This window comes from Silurus meridionalis, chromosome 5, assembly GCF_014805685.1.
Source record: "Silurus meridionalis isolate SWU-2019-XX chromosome 5, ASM1480568v1, whole genome shotgun sequence".
Classification (NCBI taxonomy): Eukaryota; Metazoa; Chordata; class Actinopteri; order Siluriformes; family Siluridae; genus Silurus; species Silurus meridionalis.
The window spans coordinates 18771143-18783241 of record NC_060888.1 but is presented as its reverse complement, the minus strand read 5'-3'; the positions used below and the strand labels follow the sequence as shown (position 1 = coordinate 18783241).

At 38.2% G+C, this 12099-nt stretch overlaps 1 protein-coding gene across 2 annotated transcripts in view; it reads right to left on the bottom strand.

Moving 5' to 3' along the window:
• Window positions 1–2223: 2223 nt before the first annotated feature.
• The window catches only part of tsc22d3 (TSC22 domain family, member 3), a 29554-nt gene continuing 19678 nt past the window's right edge, over window positions 2224–12099 (bottom strand). Inside the window, exons 1-3 of one of the 2 annotated variants that reach the window (XM_046849032.1) lie at window positions 4288–4747; window positions 3945–3996; window positions 2224–3606 (exon numbers count right to left, since the gene is read on the bottom strand). In XM_046849032.1, the coding sequence (XP_046704988.1) occupies window positions 3358–3606; window positions 3945–3996; window positions 4288–4409 (423 nt within the window). In that variant the 5' untranslated portion in view covers window positions 4410–4747 and the 3' untranslated portion in view covers window positions 2224–3357. Of the gene's footprint in view, window positions 3607–3944; window positions 3997–4287; window positions 4748–12099 lie in introns of those variants that run through there. The other variant, XM_046849031.1, reaches the window with a different exon arrangement.

Sequence of the window (12099 nt, the reverse complement as noted above, 5' to 3'; positions counted from 1 at the left end):
TTTACAAACAGTATATTGAAATATTGGAAAGGGCACTTTGAATAGTTTTCACAAGGTGAATAAAGTAATCTGCTGAAGCTTTATAAGCCTAAAATAAAAGGATGACGTTTAATATTAAATGTCTGCTTACAGATAGCGGATTTATGAATGTTACCAGCCGTGTGAATCGTACATGAAGGTGTATGAAAGTCACGGGAAGGCAGAAATGAGGGCCGGCGGATGTGGATAATACAGGGCTGTGTGTTTGTAGTTAGGATTTACGTGCCACTTAGGTAGAAATGGGCTGTGTTTTGTTGAACTCTAAATAGTGAAGGATTCGCCTGACCCTTAATGTTTTGCACAGCATAGTACTCGCAACCTTGCACGGTCTTACTTTAATGCACTGCAAGATTTATTTGATGCTTTTCCACAATTTTTCACGCAAGTCTCTATATATCCAGCATGTATAGCGCTTGCTTAAAGCCACTGTGCAATAAAAAAAAAAGAAACAAACAAAAACAAGCTTTTCATGAGATGGGATGTGAGCCAAAGCCTAATGATATGTACAATGTATACACTCAGGCCCTTCCTGATGTAAAAACTGTGTTTTGTTTTGCTTTTAATACAGGATGCACCTGCCTGAACCAAGCATAAAGGATCTAAGAAGCTTCATGCATTCTTTACCACCCATCATTTTCCACATTGTGCTGATGTCAAGCATTACACTGCGGTGAGCCGTCCCACTTCTACAGGACTATATTTAGGCAAAAGACAAATATAAATTATAGCAAACCTGACTATAGTGTATAAACTGCGCTGGTGAACTTGGTGCACTGGTGGATGGTTTATCACTCAAAATGTATTACATGCTAACAATTTAATCATCATTTTAGCCTATTTCACACATACTGCAGGGAATATAAAACAACACATTCATACAAAAAAACCTCTCGTCTCTCTTCCCAGGACAAGGCGCTATCACCGTTAAGTCTGTTACAGCTATTTAGACGGCCTAACAGCAAAAAGTTCTTGACTTGCATGCAAGGCAGACGACAGTATGTCTAGTACTGATATACAGATCAGCTCTCAGCTTCATACTCATCCAGATGTTGGAGAGTTACATAACAGAGTTGCATAAAAGCTGCTCTTTTTAATTTCTTGGCTCAAGCTTAAGTACAGCACGCAGGCCGAAAGCCATCAGCCACACCAAAACAGCACTCACATTCCAACCAAAGGAATTGTGGAGAGGACGTTTTTGTTCCAATCTCAGTTTGGGATTTCGCTTTTATTTATAAAATAAAACAGAAGATGCACATACGGCTCGAGATGATTTGGTTTACAAAGCGAACAATCAAGAATACGATTTCCATTTTGCTCTATTTCGATGCTCATCTATATCAAGTCATGATATTTGAAACACTTAGGTACTATTGGTTTGGTTTCAGAGCAAATTGAACCTAACACGAACAGACAAGAAGCCTTTTGAAGTCTGCATGCATGAAAAGTTTGACCCAGCACACATTCCTCGAGAGATAGCTGATCCGAACTGAATAACCTTCATATAATCCCCTTTTTCGGATTGTGAACCTTGTAAGGAATCACACTGAAATGTTGAGCTCGGATTTTGTACTTGGAAGCTTGCCATCTGGGAACCAAACACTGCTCCAGTTTTACTAAATGTGCCAGTGTTGAGATTTTCTCTGCTTTGACCCGAGCAGCGTGCAACTCTTGCACGCTAGAGGTCATATCAGAAGCTTAAGGCTGATTTCCTCCAAAATCTGCTGAGTAACTGATGGCAAGCAGCTTCCACCAGTTTCAGATGTTGATATACTTATCAACTTAAAATTTCTAAATCTTATCTCAAGTCATAAGTACATTGCATAATGTGCTCAACAGGAGCCTGAAATGGTAGGTAAATATACAGTATTTACCTGAATCATGATGTGCAAGAAGTGTGTAAAAAGGTCATGGAGGAAAATTATGCTCAATTTTCATATTAGTCTATTTGATGTGGTTTTGTTTGAGGTCATTAAAACTTTTTACCTTTTTACCAATCGACATGCCAGATTGCCTTTTAACTACATAATTGAACACGTTAATTATGAAACATGTATGAATCTGTTATTTGTGACCTCAAAATGTTGCACGTCCATGTTACACTATATCTGAAGATGTTCTCAAATCTATTGCTGTAAATTAGCTACTATCGTTAGTTTTAAGTAAATGCATCCGAGTCAGAAAAGATTTAGTGTAAACATAAGGTTTATTGCTATGTGCATTTTGTATCCATACATTATTAAAAACATTGTTCAATGGACACAGAAAAAGCAACAACACTCATGTTTTCTCAAAGTAGACAGAAAATCAAAAATGTAAAATAAAAAAAAAAAATAAAAAATACAATCGCCACATGACACGGTCATGAGTGACATGAGTATGAATGAAGTAAGTCTTTGGTAGTTAGAAATGTTAGCTCAAGAGCATGTAGTCTTCTTCAGACACACACAAACAAGTCTGGCCAGTGAGCAAATTGGCATTTTTAAGGAGCTGCAACATGCAAAGGCAGATGCTGCTCCACTCAATCATTTCATCACTTTGTATGGTGTGCTAATTTACAGAACTAAGCAAATTTTATACACATCACTACCTCCACAAAAGAATCAACAGTTTACAGGAGTTGATTTTGTTCAGTTTCTAAAGAAAAAACAAAGCAGAACATCCCTTACAAGCAGCAAGCCCCATCAGCAAAGAACACAAGATTCTCATGAAGCATGTGATTTAAAAAAAAATCAAATCAAATCACCAATGTAATAGCATGGACCAAAATGTCCAGCTCAACTACATAAGCTCTTGTGGATGTGTGCATGTGAGGGCACTAATGTGAGCTTATGAGTCTTAAGCACAGTCAATAGGCTTGTGCAATCCCAGGTAGCTTGTAGCATTGAGAACTCCACTTATTGTAGGGCTCTTGTGACTCTGAAAGCAAGTCCCTGAGGAAACATCCCCTTGGTGCTTTTTTTTAGGACCAGCACTGTCATCAGACAAGCCCCTCTCGCCTTCAGCGGCAACGAGAGAAAAGCTGGGCCGGGTTCCACTTCCACGCGGCCGGTGGTCTGGTCGTACTGTAACCTACATTACTCTCTCTTTTCCTGCAGAAGTCCGAAGAGATTGTCGGATATTACAGAAGAGGTAAAGGCCACTGGGAACGTCGGAGGCTTTCATTTGGGTCGGATTTTTGGGTTCTTTTTTTTTTTTTTTTTTTAAACCCCCGTCTGTACAGCCAGCTTCATGTGGAAGCTGCTCATCAACAACGACGACAACTCGTGAGGTCCATTTCAGGTGGGAGCCGTGACTCTGCCCGCCCCAATGCAGAGCCACTTATACAGCCGATCCTTTGTACTGGCTGCGCTGTTCGGACATCTCCATCCCCTGTGTTTCCAGCGGAAGCAGGGACTCGGATGGAAGACGTGACTGGAACTTCTCCAGCTGCTCCGGGCTCGCCAAGTTCTTCAGCAGGCTGTTCTCACGCTCCAGCTGGTTGTTCTTTTCAGCCAGCTCCTTGATCTGCTCTTTCAAGATTTCCACTTCCTCCCTGACTGCATACATTAGGTGGTTCTTCACAAGATCCTGGTCAAAAAATTATTAAAAGAGAGAAGAAAATTAAGTTTTTAGCCTTCCTGTGCAATTCATAACTTTATACAAAAGAACTTTTGGTTGAATAAATAAATGCAAGCATAGAAGAAGGTCAGTTTCTTATACAGTTGTCTTGTTTGAGGTACGCGACCATATGATGGTTAGTGTTTGTGTGTTTGTGTGTGTGTGTGTGTGTGTGTGTGTGTGTGTGGTAATATCTGCAGTCTGCATCAGTGCTTTAGTCTCACATAATAGATTGCATGCATTGTTTTCATGGTCAAGCCTGGGAAAGGTATTATTTTGCACTCATGCTTCTTTGGGGAATTCCTTACCATTGCTTGCTCGATCTTGTTGTCTATGGCCACAACGCTAGCACCAGAGGCACTGGAAACAAACAAAAAGCAAGAAAAATCATTAGTACTCAGTTCTCAGGGGTAAACACAGACTGAAGTTTGGTATTATGGGTGTAAATAAGCAAAAGGCTGTAAATGATCAGTGTTCTGCAATTCAAAACTAAAGAAACAAGGCAGCAAAAAGAGCAAACAAAGAGCTTTCACTTTATGTCGGCAGCTGCAGATTCCAGATGTTTAAGTTTTTGTAAATAATCTAAACTCGGTTGAGATTAAAACTCTCCACTATTGTCCTATCCACAACAATTTAAAGGCATGTATTCACCTGTTGTCAAGTTTGACAGATACAACATCCCCTTCCAAAAACGACGAGAAGAAGGAGATAGAGAAGTTGTGCAGCTGATACACAGCCACTTCCATTGGCGTTTTGAACATCTCCGCGCTCATGTTCAAAATCAGGCCGCTGTGAATGATGTTTGTCGCCACGTTTGCAGCTTTTGTCCGTACACTAGGTGAAGTTTCTCGTTTGTTTAAAAGTTGTGTTTGTTTGCTGTGTTGTTTTGTGTCCGCTTTTCCCGGAATGAAAGTAAAATAAAAGCCGGGCTCTACTTCTACTCGGATCTGTTTCAGAGAAACGCCGTCGGCAGAGTGCTGCTATTTCTGCTGCAGATTGCTTTTATACGCGGCAGTATGACGTCAGGAAGGACGCGCGAATATTTTATGCAAATGAGCCTGGCGGGTTTTTGAACCCTCCCTGAACTCATGCTAGGAACACCACAGGCAGCCCGAAGCCACGGGTCACAAACAAGTCCATCAAACCACAAACAACTCCACACCGGCGTGCTTTACACACACACACACACACACACACACACACACACACACACATTTCCCCGATCTTCAACTTTTCTGTTTTATATATTTTCTATATACTTTTCTCATTTATATCACCATATATCCTACAGAATTCACTCAAAAGTTAGACTTCAATTGGATAAGATTTATATTCAATATTTCACTATTCTTTCCGCGAATGCACTTTGCAAGTATTTTCTTTGTTCAGTCAGGGTTTCCCTCTTCTCCCTGCTTGTTGACTGTTTATTGACTCATTATCCACATCTAGTGGCTTTAGAGAAAACTACAGGCAGGTACACTCAGAAATGAAATACACCAAAACAAACAGATCTATTGCAAGTAATTAAGGCCTGGAACTATGAATATAGTCTATATTTAAAATTATCATAATTTTCATCAGCATTATTAGCATCAACACTGTCTACAGGCCATAGTGTAATGAATAAAAAAGGGACTCAAAAAAGGGGGACACTGCATGCACCTTTGCAGGTATGATATACAAACACAATGTATAAACAGAAAGTAAGACACAAGTGTCTAATTGCCTGATGCTTAACTTGCATTTACCAAATTTGGCAGACGCTCTTATCTAGATAGTCTTACAAATATCTCACTCACTGAGCAGTTGAGGGTTAAGGGCCTTGCTCAAGGGCCCAGCAGTGACAGCTTAGTGGTACTGTTATTTGAACTCATGACCTTCTGACCAGAGGTCCAACATCTCAACCACTAAGCTATCCTATATAGCTGAAAATGTATTCAACTTAACTATACACACACACACACACACACACACACACACACCTTCTCTCTCTCTCTCTCTCTCTCTCTCTCTCTCTCTCTCTCTCTCTTTCCCCTCTCTTGGTTTACGTGCGTTCCCTTCCTGTTGCCATGTACTTTACTCTCTAAATAAACATGTCCCTGTCTGTTATTTTGACACGGACACTTATATTACACTAACCGAGTTATTAGAGTGTGTTATTATGTATCAGGATTGTACCATTTGTACTTTGGCTGCTTTTAGTCCCATCTGTTTTCTTGTGGCTCTTTTTGTCCTTCCAACAACTGGTTTGCACTTGGCCTTTTTGGTCAGTCTGTGGAAAACATCTGCCATTCTGCAGCAATTGTGCAATGGTCCTAAATGATTAGCTTGAGACTCTGCCTACATTTCTGCCTAAACCATTTTGGATAAAGGTAATGTCAAAAACTAATAACAAAATGTAATAGAGGAATATTAATCAACAACTAAATCTTGTGTTATGGACGAAGCACACAATAGGCCCTCAGTACAGTTCTGGTCAAATTGTCATTATCATGTCTTGTGAGGAAGTAAACCTACGCCATATAGTCTGTACAAACTCTAAAAAGACATGCCTAGGCTTTGTACAGAGTGTATGTGTGTCACAATTAACCCACTCTTACAAATACAAGCTCCCAACCAAGTTACGAATACAAGTACTTTGCAAAAGTGATCTTTAGAAACATATTTTCCCTTTCCATTTCTGGAAAAAGTTTAGGGTTAATTATCTAGATTACATCATCTAGATTTGTAGTCCATGAAGTCCTTATTCTGGTAAACGACAGTGACCAGAAAATGTAAATCTGTATTTCAAGTAGCCTGTGGAGTTACATTTTTATGTCTGTTCCCATTGTGCAAAGATCTGTGATATTTTCACTGCATTAAACAGACTAAAAATAAAGCATATCTAAGTCTAAGTCTAAAATTGACTGACTCCTTGCATGATTGAGGACAATTAAATAGAAAGCAAATGATTCTGTTGTGGTTATTCATTACACACACCAGATTGAGGAAGAGTTCTAAAATGTGCTGTAAACTACAGAAATTGCCCCTGTTAAACACTTTAACCATATTGTATCAGCGATGACATATTTGAAAAGAATCTAGATTTTGACGTCAGTAGGTTGGGTTTTAAAGATATAGAAGACAACAATTAGTTGATTCATGCCACCTTGAATAAATAGTTTCCTTGTAAGGTCTTGACTCCATAAAATTGTGGCATTTACATACGAGATAAAACTTTAAACCTAATTTCATCAGAAGGCAATCAAGATAAAGTAAATGTAATTTATTAGCTTTGTATGTGGATGTTTCTGAGTACTGGGCTGGATCATTTCCTATGTGCAATGATGCATGAGATTAACGATTTACCCTCAGTTCTGCCTGTGGCAATGGCATTAAACATTCCTTCACTTGCAAGTTCATAGAGTCAGACAACAGAAATTGCTTTGCTTTTTAATATTGTTGGTCTGTTATTTAAACAGGTATATTTTCAGATATATTAAATAATAAATGCTTCTAGCACTGTTGCCTTTATGGAACATTGAGTTTTACTTCATGTTCTCCTCATTGGTTTCCTTGGTGTCCCTGGGTTTCCTCCCACCTTTAATAAACTCATACATGTAGGTGAATTGGGGTAATTTAAATTACATTTGGTATGAATGATTGCATGGAGGTGCATGTGTATGATGCCCTGCAATGAACTGGCATCACATCTAGGGTGTACCTCCAACTCTCCTACCAGTGTTCCCAGTATAAGCTCCTGACCCACCTCGATTCTGACCAACATAAAGCGGTTTACTGAAGATAAACACATGAATCATTATTGCATTGGATTATTTTATACAAGAGGCTCTATTAAGAGAAAGAAAATCAATGTTACTCTTTTGGACTAATGCATCTAACCAAAGTAACACCTGATCTGATTGCAGCTTAATTCCTAGAGGTACAATTTGTCTACATTTTCTATTAATTATCAAATCGATTAATTAACCCAGTGGAACAGTAAGAAAGGTAAGAACCCAGCACTCATTCTATTTATAGAGAATAAACAGATATATCCTTAGGGCCCATTAGTGGCAATGTGAACTGGCTGTCATGTTTAATTCGAAGCTGTGTATGTCAGGATGCTAGGTTGGATTTAAAGCAGCAGGGATATGTTTGCAGCTCCTTTCCCAGCCTGTGGACACCAACAGTGCTACAGTCAAGCTAATTGGTGAGGGCTGACGACAGTGTAGCGTATAAAATGTGAAGAGATGTAAGGATCTGCATCATGGTGGCAGCCCTGCAGGAGGCAAGGAACAAATCTTCTTAGTTAGTGGTGAGCTCAACATTATGTAACCTACTTCACAGGGATTGGTGTACTTTTTATTCACTTCATATGCATAAATACAAAAAACGCAGATCGTGATGGTTTCATAATTACAGAACTCACTGTGCTGTGGTTCAGTCATGTGCTGAGACAGCCCTCTAACAGCTGCTGCTTTGTGTATATACCATTACATACATCAGGGCTGGAAAGTTTACAGAGTGTTTTCCATTTTTCTTTTTCCTAATGCACTCACTCACGTACAGTAACCTCTTTATACTGGTGAGGGTCGTGGTGGAGCACTGGGTGTGTGAGGAAAAAGCTTGTCTGGGACACCAGTCCAGTCCAGGTTACCAAACAAACGCACGCTCTCACGTATTCATTTACACTTAGAAGCAATATAGGCAATTCAATCAACCTCCTGGCATTTTTGTGGTAGGAAACTGAAAAACCTGGAGGAACCCAAACAGTCATGAGAAGTGCTGGGATAAAATACTCAGCTTTTTCAATATGGTTTTGATACAGTTGCAGGCTTGGGATGTTGCTGTGGCTAAATTTTGGTCATTTTTAGTTTGTTCATGTACCTGCCTGTGATTTAGTAGTATTATTTATTTTAAAGAGAAAAAATGGTTTCCTGATTGTTGGAGGCCCTATACAAATGTGTGCAGGTTTTTATTTGATTTTATCGAATTTATTTAAAAATACATTTCTTCAAATATATTTTTTAATTCATTTCAATGTTTTCTGACATACACCTTTAGCTGTAATCACTCAAAAATAGCCTACTTACACACCGTCTTTTATATATACAAAACTGCTCATAAAAATAGATATTAATTCCATGTTTAAGTCTTTACAACTCAATAAAATTGTGTATTAGCTTAAAATATATGTAATAAACAACATTTGAGCCCTACTATACTAACACCTTCTTAGCTTTATTGGCATGGTTGCATAATAAGACACTTTGTAAAGCTTAAATGGAAGTGAAACAGAGTAGAGTGTTTCCCTGTCCTGTCACCATGGGACAGTGGAGATGTCTCCAACTCACTCCAATACACAAATGCTCTGTGATGCAGTGCAACATTAAAGAATACGGTTCAACTGACTATGTAGCGCTATTACTGGATTTTTAAAAAAAGCTCAATCCTGAAATGAAGCTATAGTTTGTATTGTTGTATCTTAGAAATGCTGATATAGATGTTCTGATATTGAGGTGTCATTTTGAACCCTTATTAAAATCTCTATCCTGTAGAACTATTGTGACATTTTTTAATTGAGCCATCCCAACATTAAAACCAAATTGTAGTTTATATTTGTACTACAGCATTTGCTGAATAAGCTTACTGATTAGTGAAAATCATTGGATTAGTACTCCAACAAGCTCCCCTTAACTGCCAAACCCATTTATAATCCACATATTATTATTAAAAAAAAGGTTAATTAACTCATGATCAGTCAGTCACAAATTTCAGCAATGAGGTTAGACAGGTAATACATTTGTTAATTACGAGCACTCAGTTATTCACTTTCACCGAACACCTACACCACCAATCAGTCAACTGTCACCAGGAATGGCCACTTACCGCCTGTCCCTCCTGTTGAATAGGCTAGGTGAGAAAGGGGGCTTGTAGTTCATGGCTACGTGCGTGTTGTTGAATTTTGCAAGATATTTGGTGCCAGGCTCTGGCACTATTGTGCAGGATCTTTGGAACAGTCTGGAAATGAGTGAAAGCGTCCCATTGTCGTAGTTGAATGGGAGGAGAGAAGATCAACAGCTGATGCTTTCTCTCCTTGCTCTACTTCTTATTGTGATGTATCACAAACGTTATTCGGAATGCTTTTGGACATGCGCAATCAGTGAACTCTACGATCGGGTGTCAAGCTAATAACAATTATCGACCAGGGGATTATAAGACAAGGTCACAACAGGTCACAGAGTTAATGTGTTCAAATTTGCCCTTATTTCCTGCACTTAGGAAGCTGATACTTGTCTGATGCAATGCCTTGTATTGTGGGTTTTTTTTCTTTTCTTTTTTTTTCTTTGAGAGAAGTTATCATCACACCTATCTTGAAGTGTCCATAAATCTTAGCTGTTTACTCTTTTTTCACGCTATATAATTACACCATTCTTCGAGGTGTCGAGATGACGCTTTTCCACTTTTGCAAGTCTAATGTTCAACTCAGCCCCCAGACAGCATTGTTACAGATGAATAGGTGAAATGCAGGCAGAGAAAAAAAAAAGCTCAATAATAAATAATAAAGAAGGTTGTTGCTGAGCCCAATATAGTTCTACATGTGCAGAATTTAATGGAGAGTGCCCAAACATGTGCAAACAGGTACTGTCTATTGAATATAGTTATTAGTTTGATTGGGATGGGCCATAAGAGCTTCATCATAATCAAATTCTATAATCAAATATTCCAGCCACCTAAACAAAAAAAAAAATTGTTGTGGTGTTATCAGTATCACAAAGATGTTTTTTTTTTATTTGCTTGACCTGTTCACAGATAAAAGCATGAAGGTTGCCAGATTCTAGACTTTGCAAAAAATGTACAAACAGTTCCATTGATATTTTATATTGCAATAAGTAGTATGATGTAGTGTGCATTGTAAACATTACATTGTTCACAAAGCAGCTTCATCTGGCCTTGAGCATGTGCTCCATATGTCGCTGCATGACCATCAGTCAGAACAAACAAGGTTCTTTGTATGCTAAGGTAATTCTGTATGCTGATCATGTGATAAGATTAGAGGATTGGCAAGGCTGTAAAAGAAATACCATAATTTAATGTTGCAAAGAACATGAATATAAGGTTGTATTTGAAAGAACTATATATTTATGGTTTATATGGCTTTACCTACCATAAGAATATTTTTCTGCTAAATTAACAATAAACATATACAGGATGTGCGGTGTAAGAAAAATATAGTATGATCATCATAAGTATCATAAAAATACATCTAAGGAGTTACGTCTTATACCTGTTTTACATAAAGCACACAAGTATCTGACAGCTTAATGCATCATTACCACTAAAGAGGTTTGTTGTAGACTTTTAGCTCTAAGCTCTTACAAAAAAATATTAAAAAATAAAGCACACTTGAATCTTCTATAATTGGTGTCTGTAGGGGAAGCTTTAAAGGTTATATGTAGAACGTTACACTACTGTTTCCTATTCACAAACAATTCCGAACAGAGCCATTTAACTATCCAAAATAGCCCTTCTTTCTTTCTTTCTTTCTTTCTTTCTTCCAGCAGAAATGTTATCATACTACACCATTTCATAAATGCTTTAATTAATGCTTTCTCTGAGACACGTGAAGCCATCCACCCACCTTTTTTTAAATTGCTGCTCATGATGTGCCCCAGCACAACACTACACACCTCAAGAAAGTGCTATCTGCCCTCTTTCAGATACTTATATGAATGTGATGAACAGAAAAGCGAACGTGTACCATCCTAACCACCAACAGACACAGCAGAATTTTGATCCCTTAGCTTTCGGCCATGTAAAAGGGGAACCAGTTACTTGTTAGAATGATATAGAAAGATTTAGTTCCGTTTAGTTTCGCATGACAAGGTTTTGCTTTAATCAGTGGGATGTCATGTTTTTTTTATATTTTGTATTAGGATGCACCAATAAGGCATTTATTTTCCTCTAGTTCTAATCAAGATCTTAGCAGTTCTTAGTTCTAGTTATTACAGAACACAAGGTTTCATGTGGAGAATTGGGATCCAGCCAGTTCTCTGTCCCAGTGGAGATGCAGTATGAAAAACATAAACCAAATCTCTAGACATTACCGGCTGGGGAATCCCATTTCTAGCTTATGTTTGGTCTCACCTTATTGCTGATATAACAAACACTGCAATAGGAGATTTTTCTTGCACGTGTTAACAGGCAGGTAGTACAAGTCATTTCACTAGGGTGTGTTTAATTCACATGTTTTGAATTCCATGGATTCTCAGATCGAAGTGCAAACACTATTGTTATCATGTCACCTTACAATATGTGAATCTGTATTTGGGTTTAACTTAAGCCTGAAAAGCTCCTCTTCTGTCATATTTAAAAGCCAAACCCACAATCACTTCTTTTCAAAAGAGGATTTTTATGATTACAAAAAATACATCTCTGAAGCAAGTTTATGTTGAGTGCATAATCATATATTTGAGTGTT